Below are 18,813 nucleotides of genomic sequence, written 5' to 3'. Positions count from 1 at the left end.
TGGTTTTTGCACTTTTTGTGGAGAAACAGTTGTTTTATAGGTTTTTCATCGAGCTGTTTAGCCAGCATTTTGTTATGATTGTAGCTCAGGTACTCATCGCCTGGTAAAAATGCAACACTCTTGTAATTCTCTCGTCTTAATAAAGTATGAAGTTTGCGCTCTGTAAAAGAAATCCGAGATAAAGGTCGAGCTAACAGAGCTTTCCATGCAAGTGGAGTGGAGTGCAGTTGGTACTTTCCTTATACTCTTATGCACATGGGCAGAGTTCGATTCTCATAAGCACCCATTCCCCACCCAAGTTCCCTAGGATAGAGTAGATTAGATTTAACAAATGACCAAAAAAAAAAAAATTAACAGAGCTTTCTACCGTGATACAACCTACTACTTTGTCACCATAGAAAAGTCCACGAAACAAAATGGTTGGAATTAACACTCAACCCTCGTGAATGGTAGGAGTTGCTCCAAATTCTTGTCTTTTTTCTCTTTCAAGTCACATCCACCAAGACTCATCCCACAAGTGACTAATTTTCAAAAGACAGGCCCATCTGGGCATATATTTCATTCTAGAATAGTTCAATTTAACGTCATGAGTAGTGATTCCAAACACCCTAAGGAAGAGTGAAAGAGTGAGCGAACATTTCTTTGGTTAGGGTTTTGAGGGAGGGTTTTTGAGAGTAATGAGTAGAAAAAGAGAGATAGAGAAAATTTATTAGAGACCATGTCCAGAGATTTTAAGACCCCAAAACGAACAAGGCCTTTACATCTGGAGACAAGAATTCTTTCCAGGTCAATGCAGTGAAAGATGAAACTAGTAGTAGTAGTTTTGGAAATGTAAGTGGGAATATATCTATGGGTTTGTCCGGAATAATGTGTATTTCCAACTCACTTAAAACATGAAAAGTTATGCATGTGAACATTTTAACGCCTGAGAAGCAGGAAAATTGAGGTCTCTCACAGCATGGCCCTTCACAATCTGCATTTTCCTGGAGAATGAAAGGTCCAAGTCTTTGGCCGTCAATGTGAAGGAGGAGTCATCTTCTACATTGACGGCCAAAATTTTCATGAAAATTGGGCAATAAGCAAACCGTTACATCTTAGGTGAATCCTGATAATTAAACAGATTTTGTATGCTTTAATTTGATGAAGTGCGGAAAGCCTTATGAACTCTCCAGACCTGCTAAGAAATTAACTAATACCTTAAAACTAGGAATGCGAGTACGGAATGGAACATAGAATGAGTGGAAGGGCGCGGAAACAAGTTTTAGCCTTAATGGCTCTAACGATATTTGAATTGGTTACTTTCGACCAACTATTTGTAACCCCAAATCTGTTATTTTTGTGGTTCAACTTTATTATTATCTTTTAATATTTTGAATACCCTCTATATCAATATAAAATAGGTTTCGATTCAGTTTAAAATTAGTGTGATTTGCTTGACCGATTCCTAGACCTAAAATAATGGGTTGTCCCAAGCGTAGGGCTGAGAACAATGTAGCACAATATCCGGTAAAACCGGAGTCGAATCCACTAAGGACGGTGAAGTGTGCTGACTAAAAACTCGGGTTGTAATATTAAAAATAGCTCTTAGGTAGCCACCCTTTATCTTCTTGTTGATTGATTAACTAAAACCTAAAAATTGATTGGTATTTTTCAAATAATAAAAAGAAAGGTACGGTCGCAGGGTTCATAACACTCGCAACCGGCCTGGACTCATCTGCTCCATTCGATATTCTTTAAAACGTTTGATTTTAGACTAAAAAAAGATACCCCGCAAGATGCAAACCCTTATGGTCACCGTTTACCCATGCGCAGCGGAGAATGAGTTTTGGACCCCCATTCCCCCGTTCACATGGGCTCCGATAATGCCCAGGTTCGTCTACGGAAAGTATTTTACCAATCTAAAATTATTTTTTAACATTCTTTATTTCGAAATAGGAGCAGAACGCATCCAATCCGGCCATAGTGTGCTAATCACCCCGCAACCCTACACCGACAACTACTCACTAATCATTGCATAAGAAATAGAAGAAACTCTAAAATTAATCATGCTTTTTAATACGCGAGATAAACAGAAGAAATAAAAGATCTAAATTAAACAAGAACCAACGAACAACTTTTATAAAGAACAGAAATTAAAACTAGTTGTCGAAATGCGAGTAATTGAACAAAGCATCAAAAACTTGAAGAAAAAGAGTTCTGGAGAAAATTATATAGTCTAAATTGTAAAATAAAATTTGAAACAAATAATCAAACAAGAATAAAACTCCATTGAAAATAACAGACTAAAAACTTGTAAAGAATAAGAGAATTAAATCCCGAAGCCTTTTGTTGTCTCCGGTTTCAACCGTGAGCGCCGTGCTCTCTCTCCGTGCAAAGAAAGAATCCTGGATGGCAGCCCCCGTTCTCTGTTTTTTTCTCCGTGCTTTTTCTCCTTTTTTGTTAAAGCTACTGCTGCCTCCCTTTTATATATAATATAATAAAAACCCTATTCTTTCTTGCGTTCAGCCGACTTCCACCATTTTTCCCATGGCCCACCGTTTAGTCATTAATTAGTAAACATTGGGCCCAGTCAATGAAATTGAAACCCGTGGACTAATTAGTGAACTCCGGATTCCATATGACCTTCCAACGGTCCGCTTCAAACACCATTTAATATTTTAATTTCGCACTTCTTCTATCAAATCCTCCAAATACCTACTATACACAAATTAAGCATTAAACTCCGAATAATAATATAAATGAGACTTAACAAAGATAAATTATGGGGCGCTAATTTGAACATTTACGCGCATATCATGATTCAAGGATTTTACAAAAATATTTTGCTTTTCATCTTGTTGAGGGTAGAATCGTCATATATTACTTTGTCGCCATAGAAAAGTCTACAAAATAAAATGGTTGGCCGCCAAATTAACACTCAACCCTCTTGAATGGTTGGAGTTGCTCCAAATTCTTGTTTTAAATTTTGTCTTTTTTTCCCTTTCAAGTCACATCCACCAAGACTAATCCCACCGCACCTGTGAAAAACACGGGATCATTTGATCAGATCTTTCCACACAAGTGGAGTGGAGTGCGGTTGGTACTTTACTTATATTTTCATGCATATGGGCAAGATTCGATTCCCGTAAGCACTCATTCTCCTCCCCAAGTCCCTTAGGATAAAGTAGATTAGATTTAACAAACGACCCAAAAAAAAAAATAACAGAGCTTTCCACTGTGATACAACCTACTACTTTGTCGCCATAGAAAAGTCTACAAAACAAAATGGTTGGAATTAACACTCAACCCTCTTGAATGGTTGGAGTTGCTCCAAATTCGTGTCTTTTTTCCCTTTCAAGTCACATCCACCAAGACTCATTCCACAAGTGACTAATTTTCAAAAGACAGGCCCATCTGGGCATATATTTCATGCTAGAATAGTTCAATTTAACCTCAAATGTCATGAGCAGTGATTCCAAACCCCCAAAGGAAGAGTGAAAGAGTGTGTGAAAAATTCTTCGGTTTGGATTTTGAGAGTAACGAGTAAAAAGAGATAGATAGAGACAAATTAATAATCCATAAAAGTTAGACGCAAAACTAATAAATGCGAAAAAAAATAATTTTGAATTCCGAAAAATTTAAGTGGAACGTAGCCTTAGATCTTTAATTTGAAGGCAGACATAAAGATGTATGAATTATTGGGGGTGATGAATGTGAATTATGTGTAGGTGGGATTACATGGAATCGGGAGGGTCATTCTATCAAGATATGGATCGATTGGTTGCTTCAGAGAGACGGCTAAGGACGTGGGCCAGATGGGTGGACGCCAATGTTGACTACTGTAGAACCAGGGTCTTCTTCCAATCCATCTCTCCCACTCACTACAAGTAAGTAGTACTACAGCAACTCTCTCTCTCTCTCTCTCTCTCTCTCTCTCACACACACACACACACATTATTGGTTGTTGAATGCCAGCTCTCAGGCATTTGCTTTTTTCGGAACAAGGCCTTCACATCTGGAGAGAATTCTTTCTGGGTCAATGCAGTTAGTAGTAATTTTGGAAAGGTCAGTGGGAATATATCTATGGGATTTCTCGGAATAATGTGTATTTCCAACTCACTTAAAAGTTATGCATGTGAACATTATAACGCCTAACTAGCAGGAAAATTGAGGTCTCTCACGGCATGGCCCTTCCCAATCTGCATAAATCCAGTGTGAGCTAGAGCTGCAAGACTGAAGATAGGAGCTGGGTCCTTGCGTAGCTCGACGGTCTGATCTTAATCATGTGACTGCCTCCCCCCTCTTATGTCTCAAGTTCAAAACACCCAAATGTTATCAACTCTTATGGATCCAGTCCATGAGTAATTCTTTGCCGCCATGAGTAATTTTCTTTGGCTAGGTGTAATTATTCGCGGCCAGGAGTAATTATTCGCCGCCGAGAGTAATTGTTACGGTGGATTCCAAAACTTAAAAAGCAAAAGCTTACTGCAAAAGAAAATTTTCCCATACATATTTTAGCAAAAATATATCGAGTAAGTAGATTGATGCCTATCCAAAAATCAACTCTTTATTACAAGCCACTTGAGATGATAGACATTTCTTAGCAACATACACGTGAACAATAACGGACATTATGAGCCTCTTGAAACAAACCGAGGGGCGGCTACCGCATTACTAACCATCCAATTTCAGAGAAAGTTGTATTATCATAACAAGTAGTCACATTAACCTTTTCATGTACCTGATTATTGAGTATTGGTCTAGTCTTGTTGAAATGGCGAATTCATAACACAATGGTCTCCTACAGTGTTCACAATTTCTTTATCAGTGCAGATGAAGATATTCCCGTAACTAGAACAAATTTGTACTAACTACGGCTAGAGATTGTGTACAAGCTAGAAAACCATTCAGCTCGTTTGGAAAATGTGGAATGGAGGAGAAAATTAAAAAGAAGTAAAGAGAAATTAAAGGAAAGTGTATTCTTCTTATTTGTTGAAAAAAAGAAAAAGAAATATTGATTAACTGTGAAAGAGAGAAGATAGAAGGAAGGAAAAGGAAGTGTTAAAAGGAAGAGGAAATAGAGTCTTCCCCCCATGATACAACTTGTTACTGTGATCTTACCATAGAAAAGTCTACAAAACAAAACGATTGGGAAGACTTGCGAAAGACTAATGGGAACTGTTCCTTTTGGGAGGTGTTAGTATGATTGGCATTTTCCGGATTTTGTCAAAACCATTGGAGTCTGTATTGTTCTTTTTTCATTTGGGTTTGGGAGAGAGTTTTTATTTTATCTTGTCTAGATACTCCGCAGAAGAAATATTGAGAAGCTCTTGCCTTGAAGGATGCTCAGATTATGTTCGAAAGAGGTATATGCATTCATATGCATTTAGTGTAATATTTTCCATGCATCTCTTCTAAGTTTTATGCATAAACTTCAATACAGTAACCACGCCTTTTAATTCCATGGCATTAGTTTTCTTTGTTTGCATTGGTGGATGATGGAGAAAATTTTCTAGGCATGAGAAAAGCTTTGCTGGCCTTGCTTGAACGAAGAAAATTTTTCTAAGGCATTAAAGGGATCAGAACCGTGTGCCAGCGGGGCGCCCTCGTAGCGCGGTATCACATGTTCGCGCCCTAAGAGTGCTAGAGCCCTCCGGTGGCGCTATTCAAAGTGTTCTTGATTTTTGATTTAATTTTAAATGCCAGAGTTTGAATGGCGCTCGCGGAGCGCCCTAGTAGCGCGCTAGCGCCCGTCGTGTCTGTTTCTCATTGGTTAGCTCTAGGTTTCGGTTCAGCACATATATATTCCGAATTTTCACTCTTTTAGGGCAACCCACTCTTGCATTAGCCCACTTTAGAGAGAGAAAATCAATTTCACTCATATCTCTTGTGTGCTTATGCATTTGAGATGATCTAAATTGAGTATTTGATCATCCTTTGTCATCCTAGAGAAATACTCTAATATTCAATGTATTATCTCTAGGTTGATTTGTTTTTTTTTTCACAAAAACTTCATCTCCTTTTTAAATCCATACATTGTTGCCTATGACTCTACATGGCCGGATGATTCCGGAGCCGGCTTGACCCGGAGATCGAGGTGGTGAACTCGTGGTGGCTATGGAATCAAGAAGGGGCTCGGAGAGCTATATCAAAGAGCGGAGTTAGGTGTCATAAGAGGCTTGTGGGTAATTCCTAATGTGTATTCTCTTTGTAAACCTTTTGAATTATAGCATTTTGGTAGATTAGGCCGTGGTTTTATGCTTAGGGTGAGTTTACCCTAGTTTCCACGTATATCTTTGCGTTCGAGTTCTTTAGTTTTATTGCTATTGTCTTTAGTTGTTGAATTGATAGAATAGCATGGAACTTGATTAATGGATTAAGATAGGAGGTTACATGAATTTTAATCGATCGTCCTATTCACCCCCCCTCTAGGACTCTTTTGGTGCTTAGTATAATTTCAGGTGGAGTAGACTATAGCAATCAAATATCATTGCACTATAAATTGCAGTATTGGCATGCCTTAAAGGGAGTCGCATTCTTCTTCCTCTTCAATATTTAGAGCGCTAAAGTTGATGACGCTTATCTCGTCATCTCTGTTAATTCACATGATCGAGCTACTTAGCTTGGTGTTATTTTTCACCACTGCCACACAAGTAATGTGCAGATTGAGCAATGAGACAGATCGACTAGCATTGCTTTCATTCAAGGAACTTATAGCCGAGGATCCGCTCGGCTCATCAAGTTCCTGGAACAATTCTCTCGATCTCTGCAAATGGGACGGAGTAACGTGCAGTCGCAAGCATCGGAGAATAGTGGTTCTGGACTTGAGGGGAAAAAGTCTGAGCGGAATACTGTCACCTTTCTTGGGAAACCTCTCTTTCCTCAGATCCCTTTACCTCCAGAACAACATATTCCAAGGTAAAATCCCAATGGAGCTCGGCCTCTTGTTCAGGCTGCAACATTTGAATCTCAGTTTCAATTCTCTCCAAGGGGAAATTCCAACCAATTTGTCAAACTACCTTACTGCCATTGATTTCAAGTCTAACAACCTAGTTGGCAAAATCCCAGCATCATTTGGTTCTCTCTCCAAGCTCACTTATCTTAACCTTTGCACCAACAACCTCATCGGAGGGATTCCACCATCTCTCGGTAACCTCTCTCTCCTCCGGATAGTGGATTTGGGAGTGAATAGTATCACAGGAACTATTCCATATTCAATCGGTCTGCTTCCCAACCTTCGGGCATTTAGCATTGGTGTGAATAAATTGTCAGGTACTGTCCCTCCCCCACTTTATAATATCTCAACTCTCAAGCATCTATCCATTTCATATAACCAACTTATGGGCAGTTTTCCCCAAGATATTGGCCTCACACTCCCCAACCTGCAAATGCTAGTCATTGGGGGAAACCAATTCAGGGGACCCTTTCCTGTTTCTCTTTCTAATGCATCTAAAATGAGAACACTTGATCTATCTATAAGCAACCTTTCCGGGCCAGTTCCCTTTGACCTAGGGAGAATTATGAAGGATCTATTTATTCTCAATCTGGGTAAAAACAATTTAGGCTCCGGGGATTCTAGCGACTTGAGGTTCATCGATTCGTTAACTAACTGCAGCAAACTACAAAAATTACTTTTCTATGGTAATGGTTTTGGTGGTGTTTTACCCACTACCATAGCCAATCTCTCGAACCAGCTCATTAAGCTATCAGGTAGCGTCATAGTTTTAAATCGCGGTATCGGTCGCCGTCGCGGTATCGGTCGCGGTATATCGGTATCGGGACATATCGGTGATACGTCGCGGGAATCGGGTGTCGCGGTCGTGAATTTTTAAAAATCATCAGCAACATGTATAAAACTTGAAAAATATACTTTTACCCCAAACATTGGCTTAATTATCACATTTACTTATTTTCCAAGACAAGATCCAAAATTTTTGCAAAAAAGCTGTGAAAAAAGCTGTGAAAAAAGCTGTGTGGAAGGAGTTTTTTGTTTTTTGCTTTTCTTTTTTTTTTTCAGCACCGATACGTATCGGCCGTATCGGCCGTATCGGTCCAAATATCGGTTACGGACCGATACGTATCGGGAACCGGCCGATACGCCTGTGAATTTCAATCTCACCGATATATCGGCCAATATCCGTATCGGAAGCCGAAAATTCCGGTACGTATCGGCCGATACGGTACGTATCGGCCGATATTTAAAACTATGGGTAGCGTAAATCAGCTAGTTGGAACCCTTCCCGAAGGAATTTCCAACCTTGTTAACTTAGCTGGACTTTTTTTAGAAGATAATCTTTTTATAGGTGTCATTCCTTGTGAAATTGGGAAGCTTAGAAACCTCCAACAACTAAGTTTGAGTAGAAATAAATTGTTTGGTCCCATCCCATCTAGTATTTGTAACCTCACCCAAATGTATCGACTAAGCCTAGAAGAGAACAACTTCAACAGCAGCCTACCTTCCGGTATTGAAAACATTCCAGGCTTGCAGATCTTGAATCTTTCTTACAACGTCTTAGCTGGTCCCATACCCAATACAATAGGCCTTTCCACCTCTTTAACTTTCCTGAACTTGGCTCATAACTCTTTTATGGGTGCCCTGCCACTCGAAATTGGGAAATTGAACAATCTCCAGGAACTTGATGTTTCAGACAACAAGTTGTCCGGACATATTCCTAGTACTCTGGGAAATTGCTTGAAATTGGAAAGCCTTTGTCTAGAGGGTAACATGTTTCAGGGTAGTATTCCTATCTCATTTAGCTCCTTGAGAGGAATTGAAATTCTGGATCTTTCGTGTAACAACTTGTCTGGCCAAATTGAGGAATATCTAGCAGCCCTCATTTTTTTGAAGAATCTGAACCTGTCCTTTAACAACTTGGCTGGTGAGGTGCCCTCGCAAGGTGTCTTTGGAAACTTGAGTGCAATTTTACTTGTTGGAAACAAAGGGCTATGTGGAGGCAGTGAAGAAATGCAGTTGCCTGCTTGCCCAAAGTCTGTGAAGAAGGGGAATCGCCTTGGCTTCAAAGTTATTGTTGCAATTGCTTGCATGATCCCATGTCTTTTACTTGTGCAACTTTTGGTTATTTTCCTTAGAAAAAGAAACCAGAAAAACAAATCTCTCACCCAACCATCCATTGGAGATGATTTCTTAAGGGTTTCATACGATCAGCTAAGTAAAGCTACAAATGGGTTCTCTTCAACAAACTTTATTGGTGCTGGAAGTTTTGGCACTGTGTACAAAGGAATTCTCCATGAAGGTGAAAAATCAATTGCAATCAAGGTGCTGAATCTAGACAAAGGAGGAGCTTCGAAGAGCTTCATCGCTGAATGTGAAGCCCTAAGGAAAACAAGGCATAGAAATCTTCTAAGGATCATAATCACGTGCTCAACTGTCGATCATGCAGGTCAAGATTTTAAAGCAATAGTTTTCGAATACATGCCCAATGGAAGCTTGGAGAATTGGTTGCATGCAGGAGAGGATGCACCATGGCAAGCAATGAACTTGGAACTTACCCAAATGTTGGACATAGCAATCGATATTATGTGTGCATTAGACTACCTTCATCCTAGTTGTGAAACACCAATTGTTCATTGTGATCTAAAGCCCAACAACGTCCTGCTAGACGAAGTCATGATTGCCCATTGGGAGATTTTGGGCTGGCTAGGTTCCTCACCACAGACATCAGTTATATTGGTGGAGAAGAGACCAATTCACTTGCAATCAAGGGTTCCATAGGTTACGTTGCTCTAGGTAAGAGGGTAGTCAATATACTTGTTCATTTCCCTTCTCAAAAATCATTTGTAATAGTCCATTTTTCTTCAAAATGAGTGAACTTTATAATATCCTTCCCTGTTGAAATTTGCAGAATATGGAGTTGGAGGGAAGATATCTACACAAGGAGATGTTTACAGCTATGGGATCCTTCTATTGGAAATGATGACAGGAAGGAGACCAACAGATGAAATATTTACGGACAGACAAAGCCTTCATGAATTCTGTAAATCAGCATTGCCTGAGTGAGTGATGGGGACTGCAGATTCGCAAATGCTATTTGAAGAACCTAAGGAAGCAAGAAACGATGTTGATCAAAATGAGAAAATCAGACAAGCCAAAGTGAGGGAATGCTTGATGTCCCTTATGAGGATTGGGGTTGCATGCTCTGCAAAATCACCTAGCGAAAGAATGAATGTCAAGGATGCCTTGGTAGGATTAATGACAATAAAGGAAGTATTTCTTGGAGTAGGTATCCATGGCAAGCGACATTCCTGTGAAGAAACATCTCGAGCTCGCTACTAAGGAAATACATAATAAGTGCCAAAATATATATATTTTGGCCCTCCAATCTATACTTACTAGTCTTTTATATTTGTTAATTGGTATTTATTTTGCATTTTTATGTTTACAGGTTGCTCGAGCTCGATTTTCATGATTTTTGGGTAAAGATGGAAGTTAACAAAAGTTTTGGATTGAAGTGCAAAATGCATTAGAATTTTGATGGTCAATTTAATATTAGACAAAATTCAAGGGACCACTATGTGATTAATCCATTCAATCCTATAAAACCAGGGGGCTGCTATTCGCAGCCCCGTATTTTCTCCCGTAGCCCGTTAAAAAATTTCAACTAATTACAACATGACCCCCTAATGTAGAATGACCTACTTACCCTTATACCTATACATGAATTGACTTATATGCCCTTATGATCAAAACCCCTAAATTATCCACTACCCCCTTCCCCCTCAAAATCATCATTCACGTTTTAAAAGAAAAAAACAGACACAGACCTCCTGTTCTTCATCTTCGGCTTTCTACTGTTCATCTTCTCTTTTCCTTTATCTCTAAATCATCATTCTCTTTTCTCCTCTCTTTCAAATTTTTCATTGGAGGAGGAGCAAGGACCAAATATTTTATCAATGGAAGGTTCAGTCCTTCCATTGATCCATTTTTTGACCCACTTGTAGGATTGGATTTTGAAATTGAATCAAATTCTATTAGCAACCATATGATGGCAGATGAGAAGAAAGATACTGTGATGGACATTATATCTTGGAAGCCACGTGAGGAGGTAAGTTTTCCGTTTACAATAGCCTCTGCTTTGTTATTGTGGCGTCTCGATTTACAAAATCCAGTTTTACGAGGGTTTTCGATGTTTCTGGTTTGAATAGAATAACCACTGTAATTTCAGTAGTTAACCACTATAAAATATTACCATACTCGACAGTTAGTTATCGAAATTGAGATACATTTTCAGCATCCAATTACCGAAATATATGTTTCTTATTTTTATTATATGCATTTCCGACATGTAGTTACCAAAATATAATCTTGTTTTCAACAACTATTTACCGAAATGTATGTATGATTTTCCTATATAGTATAAAGTTCGGCAGTTGGTTACCGAAGGTTGAACATATTTTCAACATGAATTTACCGAAATATAATCTTGTTTTCAACAGCAATTTACCGAAATGTATGCATGATTTTCCCTATATAGATAGTTTGACAGTTGTTTACCGAAGTTTGAACATATTTTAGATGTGTAGTTAACGAAATATAATTATTTTTTAACAGCTATTTACCGAAATGTATACATGATTTTCGTATATAGTGGTTCGGCAGTTGTTTACCGAAGTTTGAACATATTTTCGATGTGTAGTTACCGAAATATAATCTTGTTTTTAATAGCTACTTACCGAAATGTTATGTACGATTTTCATATACATAGTTCAGCAATTGGTTACCGGATTTGTACATATTTTCGACATGTGGTTATCGAAAGTGATACTTATGTTCAACAGTTATATACCGAATTCTATGTATTTTCGACATTCACTGACTGAATCCCGAGAGGTAGAAAACTTGTTTTAATGGACTTTTGATTTTTTGATACTTTCTTCAGGGTGATACTTCAACGCATGGCAGTCACATAGGTCTAGTGACCATAGCACTGGAGTTCACGACAGAGAATGTGAGTGCGCATGGCAGCCACATAGGTCTAGTGGCCCAAATGGGAGCAGGCCAAGGAATGGGAGACATTTTTTTCTGCCCAAATAAAAGCGTTTAAAGCCATAATATGAAGTGATGTAGCAACCGCCGAGTTCTTTGAAGTAGATTAGTTTTGTTTTATATGTATGGTTATCATGTTGATGCTTTACATTGCAATGTTGTTGACTAAGCACATCCATGGAGTTTGGTTTAGCTCTTTGTGCCATTTATTTTATTATGAGGTTGATGTGAAGAAATTGACTTAGCACAGGTTGATTTCGTCATCTGCATTCCGAAGTTAATGTAATGTTCCTGTAGTTCCTGTAGCTACAGATCGATATTTTTGTAATTTTCCAGCATTTACAACCCGAAATTGTTATAATATTTCAGCACTTGGATACTGAATCATTGGTACTATTTCATCATATGGCTGTTGAAATATGCTTCTTTTAGAACAAACAGTTAGGTGGGCTCTCTGAGGCTATCGTGTTCCATGGATTTATTGCCCTGCTCACTTAAACAAAATGCCCAAAACAGCAAAGTGTCATTGATTACAAGAATCTTTTTTCCCAAATATGAGTACCATAAATTACAGAAAATACAAGGCAACATTTGAGTGTCTAGGCCAACATTTAGAATGTTTCATTGATTACAAGACTCGTTTTCCCACACTTTGAGTACCACAACTTACAGAAAACAAGTATAAAATAACATTCAAAATGTCAAACGACATTGTTTGAGGATGGAGCAGGTTGGGGTAGCCGGCCTCCTTCACAGCAACAGGGCACGACCTCGGCCTCGAACTCCACACGGTGGATGCATAATAACCTGCATAAAGTAACAATAATACAAATTTAGAAGTCCGAAAAGGCAACAAAAAGTAAGAATGCCAATAAGACCATGCACTATCAGTAAGCTATGGCTTATGGCAGGAAAAAATGATGACTCCATAGTAGTACTCTATAGCTTTTCAACCGTTGTCGTCAAAACGTACTCAGACTTCCTCCAATTTATACAAGTGATGCAAATGGAGACAACCAATGTCCAAAGCAAACTCAATAACATTTTCAAACTCATTTGGCTCACTGCAACAAAGTGTTCATTGCTCTCTCTCCTATATGTCATACATAACATCGAGAAGACGAGTATAAATCCAACAGAAGTACAGCAAATACGGATCAACTAGGCAATCCTTGTATTGTTTGCTTCCCAGAACTTGTATAGAAAATTTGTTTGGTTGACAGTTCTTATTTATCAATTTGGTGGATCATGCCCGCATCCATTATAAACAAACATCAAACATACTTCAACGTGGCTCAAACATACTTTAAAGAGGGAACGATACCCTCTTATCCCTCTTATCGATGAGTCATAACAAGGAATGCTACACATCAACTAGCATCAAACATTCATGATAAAAAGATCCGAGGTATGTGATAAAAAGATCAATTGGTTAAACATGAGACAATACGAAGGAAGATGGCAGAATTTGTCTATGACAAAGACTTAAGCTATTGTACATCTTGTTCCAAAGAAGGTCATGTAATGTCAAACTTCGTTCGAAAAATCAACTATTGAAAGCTGCTTACCTCAGCAGCCTCAGACTCGTCGTGGAGGACACCCCAGGCCCGGGCCCGACCTCGGCCTCGAACTCCACGCGGTGGACGCATAATAACCTGCATATAATAACAATAATACAAATTTAGAAGTCCGAAAAGGCAACAAAAATTAAGAATGCCGATAAGACCTTGTGGAAATGGTAAATAACTGAACAAGCATAGTCTTAAAGCAACTACGCAACGTGACACACAAAATAACAAGAACGAAAAAAGGAAGACAATTAGGGTTGGGTCAGCTTGCTCCAGCTGCAAAACAAAAAACTCAACACCCTTGGAAAAAAATATTAATCCTCCCAAAACTATCCTCAAGATATTAAATTCCATTTCATAGCAAGGGATGAAAATGAAAAATTATTATAGTAAAACAAAAAAAATGGCCGGCTACTACTAATTTTGGTACTCAATTAATGAGAAGGTTGCATCATTTTGATCATGAAAATATTGAGATATAAATGTTAGCCTGCTAACACTTGGCAATATGAGCAACCAAAACGATACCAATTAGCATTTAAGAAGGTCAACAAATAAGATTTTTACCTTGAGTTGATCCTCGCCCAAGAGAAATGTTGAATCACATTGTCCTCTAATTACAAAGGCCACACCAAACACTGATTAATGCAACAAAAAATGTTTTCCCACAGGCCTTTTAACTAAACATAAGACGTCATCGAGTGACAAAAAAACTGCTACTTATCAGCTAGCAAGTTTCTTATGAGTTATGAACAAGCAAAATCATAGGCTGAACTTTCTTATGAACAAGCCATACCATCGGCTGAAGTCCATAACTTGCACCCATTCATATGATAGTATTCTTGACATTACCTTTGACAATTGCGTGAAAGCACAAACTTACGCTAGAGCCCCTTAGATTGGCCAGATTAGACATGAGATCAAATTAAGAATAGGCGAGGACCGCATTTTTGGCATCAAGATGCAACAACTAGTCGAGAGATTAATAATTCGTCAGGAATACAATACCAAAGGAATTTGATGTTAGTAATCCCCTTGCTAACCCACCATTAGTCCATTCGTCCTATTAAACTGCATATCCACACTATTAGTTCGACCAATGAAACATGGCTATAGTTAAGTAAGAAGCTTTCTCTCATAAAATTATACGTAGCTCTACAACTACAGGCTACCAGCCTACCAGTGCATTAACTTAGAAAGCTACATAAGTGCAATATGTAGGGAAGGATAAGAATCTGTTTTTAGTGTAGTGTCATCTATTGCGGATTCATCCTAATTTAAATCAGATTTTTTTGGAAACCCTTTTAATCTCCATGAACAATTCAAAAGTCAATTCACAATTGCAGGATACAAAAAAAAAATCCTAGCATCTCACATATAAGCTTAAAGATCTCAACATTCACCATTTTTGGCTACCAATTTCGGGATCTAATTATCAAAATTTCTAAACAAATACGAGATCTAATTACCAAAATCTCTACACAAATACGGGATCTAATTACCGAAATCTCTACACAAATACAAAATCTCTACACAAATACTAGTATGTAAATGGGTGGGCTGGGGTGGCGGTGGTGAAGAATAGAGAAAGAGAGAGAGAGAGAAGAACAGAGTGAGAGAGGAGAACAGAGAGAGAGAGAGAGAGAGAGAGAGAGAGAGAGAGAACGGCACCTGAGGCGGTGGTGCGGCGGCAGGAGTGGCGGGGCTGCGGTGGTGGCCATGGAGGTGGAGGTCGTGGGAGATAGAAATAGCGTGGTAGACGTAAATGGGTGGGCTGGCTTAGGGTTTCTATTTGGATGGATGGGTGGAGGAGTTAAAGTGTAATTTTTGAGAAGGGAAGGGTATAATGGGAAGATCAGGTCCATTTAATGGGTTATATGGAGAAAATTTTGTTTTTTAAAATATTGAAAATGGGCTATGTGAAGTAACGGGCTACGGGAGAAAATAGCGGGCTGCGAATAGTCGCCCCCTAAAAGCAACCTTATTTACCCTACTGCTGGTGGCAGCTATTGAGAGGATTTTTTCCCACGGACGATTCTTTTATGTCCCACGCACAGTAAAACGAAGAACAGTGGCGGAGATCAATAGGAACGAGGCTGCCGTTCTTTAATTAGGTTCGAATATTGTTTAGTTTTCTTTGTGCTCTCTTTCCTTTATGTTATTTAATATTTTGTTTAATTATTCGCACTTCGGTAACTCGGTTTAATTTATGTTCTTCATAAAAGTTTTTCGTTGGTTCTTGTTTAACTTATATTTTCTGTTTATTTTTCATCTCGCGCAATAGCAACATGTTTCAAGTTAGGGTTTCTTTTATTTTATGCGCAATGATTAGTAAATAGTCGTATAGGTAGGGTCGCAGGGTGATTAGCATACCGTGGTCAATCCGGGCACTGCTCTTATTTCCAAACAATAAAAAAACGATTTTAGATTGGAAAAATACTTCCCGTGAACGAACCTGGGCATTGTTGGAGCCTATGTGAACGGGAGAATGGGGGTCCAAAACTCATTTTCCGCTGCGCATGGGTAAACGATGACCATGAGGTTTTGCATCTTACGGGGTATTTTTTTCAATCTAAAATTGAACGTTTTTAAGAACACTATTTGAAGCAAGTTAATCCGGACTAGTTACGAGAGCTATGAATCTTACGACCGTACCTTCTTTTTTTAATTATTTGAAAAATACAATTAATTTCTAGGTTTTAGTTAATCTCAATCAATTGTCAAGGGGTGGCTACCTAAGAGCCAATTTAATTAGTAACAACCCGAGTTTTTAGTCAGCACACATCACTGTCTCTGTGGATTCGACACCGGACTTACCGGATATTGTGCTACGTCGATCTCCGCCCTACGCTTGGGGCAACCCATTAATTTAGGATTAGGAAATCGTCAAGCAATACACGGCAGGAATTGAGGCTGTAGAGGCTGATTGAAAGGTTTGAAGTTCAATTATTCACATAGAAAGGCGAAATCCCTTTATTTCAGCCTGTTTTCTTAGTATTGTAAATTCAACATACAATAAAAGTGGAAACACTCTCTAGTATATAGTTTCGAGTTTTCATGTAATTCATAATTTTGCCTATTTAAGCTTGTGTACATTTTGCCTATATTGGTTTGTTAAGAAATACTAGAATTTAGGAACTGATACTTGTGCATATATTTTTCTGTCGTGTACTTCTTGTATATTCATGCTTGCATATATGTAATGTTACCAATTAACAATTGACCACTCCGCCCGTTCCCTGGTTTGGATCCATCGAACCATGAAGAATAAATTAGTTACATGACAACTGAAACTTTTGTTGGTAAGGAGTATATATTTGAGTGAAGGAATAATTCTGATACTGACTGGGTTGCCAGGTCGGCTAAAAATTCCAAATTGGATTGTTTCTCGCTTATGCAATGCTTGCACGTTTAATTTGAGGAGGGAAAAAAAAAGGAAGAACAAAGTAAAACAATTGTGGTTGTGTTAGGAAATCGTTAAGCCAAGTAAATAGGTTTTCGGCAAAAACAAAAGGTCTGTTTTGTATCTGGTTAACCGTAGAAATCGAACTTGTATACGTACGTAAGCTCACTTCTTTTCACTTGGAAAATTCAAGACTCATACATAATATCAAGGCTATGAGACTGGCAAGAGAGCCAAGAAACAGAAGAAAAACTTCAAAATTCTACAAGTTCGAGGGCTCGAATAGCAGAAAGACAAGAACGGGTACTGATCATTGTAGGATGTTAACCTATAAAACCATTCAAAAATAAAGCACTACAAGCAACCAATACGCGAAACCATTACAAGCAACCAATAAATGATCTGAAGCTATAACGAACCAAGTCCACAATGAGTCTGGTAGATTTATACAACAAAAAGATTTAACCTCACATTTCGACTACGAGGTTCTAGTAGAAGCCTTACCATGCACAACCAACCGCGAAAGCTATGAATTCAGAAATGGAGTTTAACCATTGGCCGAAAAAGGACTACCTTCATAAGCCAAATGTCAAACACGTGGAAGACTGGGAGGCATATACCTTGTGTCGATTTCTAAAGCAGTAAGCCATATAAAATCTAAACCTGAAAAACTATTAGAATGTGCGCCAATAGAAATTGAATTTGATGCAACAACAACCCAACCCATTGTACCTTAGATTGTTCTTCACATTCTTGGCTGCAGATGTGAAGAGAGAAAGAGACGATGGGTGTGGCCGCATGGATGAGTTCACCAGCTCCAATCGCCCGAGTTGCGGACACACCTCTGCCGGCTGACTAATTGATCGGAGCTCGGATCGACGACAGTGAAGGTCGATTTGGATCGGCGACGATGTTATAACGGACAGCGAGTCTACGACCAGAAGGAGGGAAAAAAGTCCTTTGAAGTTGTAATCAAGTGTTTTTTCTCAATTTTTTTCGACATATATCTTCTCCGATTAAATACCAAGAAGTTTACGATTGACTTGATATCTTACATAATCATTGTAATCAACAAGTTCTACAATGTGGACCAATCTGATCATAAATATGATTCCAAATTAAGGTAAAAAATTTCAAACAATGGAGGAGGAGAGAAGCCTTCTTCTCTAGTTTCACAAGGGTTGTAATCAAGAGCGCCCAGCTAACTTTTCCTTATTTTTTTTTTAGAAATATATCTTCTCCGATTAATAATCATTTGGTACTCGATTGAATTCATACTTTACAAAAACATTTTAATCAACAATTTATACAATCAGGGCGAATAGGATCATGAAAGTAATTGTTGGATTTGTCCCATGTTGGTTAATTATCTCCTCCAAAACTAGTATATGAGCATGGGTGACCTCTTCACTTTATGTTAATTGGTTTGGAGTTGGATATTTTAACATGGTATTAGAGCAAGATTTTTGGAGGCTTTTTCCCTTTGTTTGTGCCTTAGTTGCACTTTGTTTCATTGTGATCAGTGTGTTATGTATCTTTTGTTTACCTCTCCACATGCGAGTCGTGGGTCGCACGTGCGGGAGAGTATTGAATTTGTCTCACATCGGTTAATTATCTCTCCTCCAAAACTAGTATATGAGCCTGGGAAGCCTCTCAACTGTTTGCCAATATATTTGGAATTGGTTGCTTTAAGAGTAATTTCAAATTTTGAAAATTGCCAAAAAAGGGGGAGAAGCCTTCTTAAAACTTTGCAGGTTGAAGATGAGAAGTCTTTCCACTACAGAACTCGCATTTCGTAACCTCGCGTTACTTGTTTCTCGGACTTGTTTTAAGGAAGATAAATTACACTAATTACCCTG

The 18,813-nt window shown here is 38.5% G+C and overlaps 2 protein-coding genes across 2 annotated transcripts; both read left to right on the top strand.

Annotated features, from left to right (window-relative positions):
- The first annotated feature begins 6,509 nt into the window (after positions 1-6,509).
- Positions 6,510-12,367, top strand: LOC131300181 (LRR receptor-like serine/threonine-protein kinase EFR). The gene is made up of 2 exons (XM_058325898.1): positions 6,510-7,251; positions 9,843-12,367. The coding sequence occupies exons 1-2, from the start codon at positions 6,552-6,554 to the stop codon at positions 9,995-9,997; spliced, it is 855 nt and encodes a 284-aa protein (XP_058181881.1). The 5' UTR covers positions 6,510-6,551; the 3' UTR covers positions 9,998-12,367.
- LOC131300201 (uncharacterized) lies at positions 10,124-12,367 on the top strand. Its single transcript, XM_058325925.1, has 2 exons — positions 10,124-11,042; positions 11,877-12,367. The coding sequence occupies exons 1-2, from the start codon at positions 10,677-10,679 to the stop codon at positions 12,039-12,041; spliced, it is 531 nt and encodes a 176-aa protein (XP_058181908.1). The 5' UTR covers positions 10,124-10,676; the 3' UTR covers positions 12,042-12,367.
- Positions 12,368-18,813: the final 6,446 nt, after the last annotated feature.

The sequence above is a fragment of the Rhododendron vialii genome, chromosome 9a (assembly GCF_030253575.1).
Source record: "Rhododendron vialii isolate Sample 1 chromosome 9a, ASM3025357v1".
In the NCBI taxonomy this organism is placed as follows: domain Eukaryota; kingdom Viridiplantae; phylum Streptophyta; class Magnoliopsida; order Ericales; family Ericaceae; genus Rhododendron; species Rhododendron vialii.
The sequence above is the reverse complement of the archived record's forward strand: the minus strand, read 5'-3'. Positions and strand labels throughout refer to the sequence as shown.

What these genes read in the sequence shown, in the direction of transcription:
- LOC131300201 (XM_058325925.1), top strand. Translation starts at nt 10,677, where the DNA reads ATGATCAAAACCCCTAAATTATCCACTACCCCCTTCCCCCTCAAAATC. An exon ending in CTTGGAAGCCACGTGAGGAG is followed by an intron (nt 11,043 to 11,876) that starts GTAAGTTTTCCG and finishes TACTTTCTTCAG; the next exon opens with GGTGATACTTCAACGCATGG.
- LOC131300181 (XM_058325898.1), top strand. Translation starts at nt 6,552, where the DNA reads ATGACGCTTATCTCGTCATCTCTGTTAATTCACATGATCGAGCTACTT. An exon ending in TGGTGTGAATAAATTGTCAG is followed by an intron (nt 7,252 to 9,842) that starts GTACTGTCCCTC and finishes TGAAATTTGCAG; the next exon opens with AATATGGAGTTGGAGGGAAG.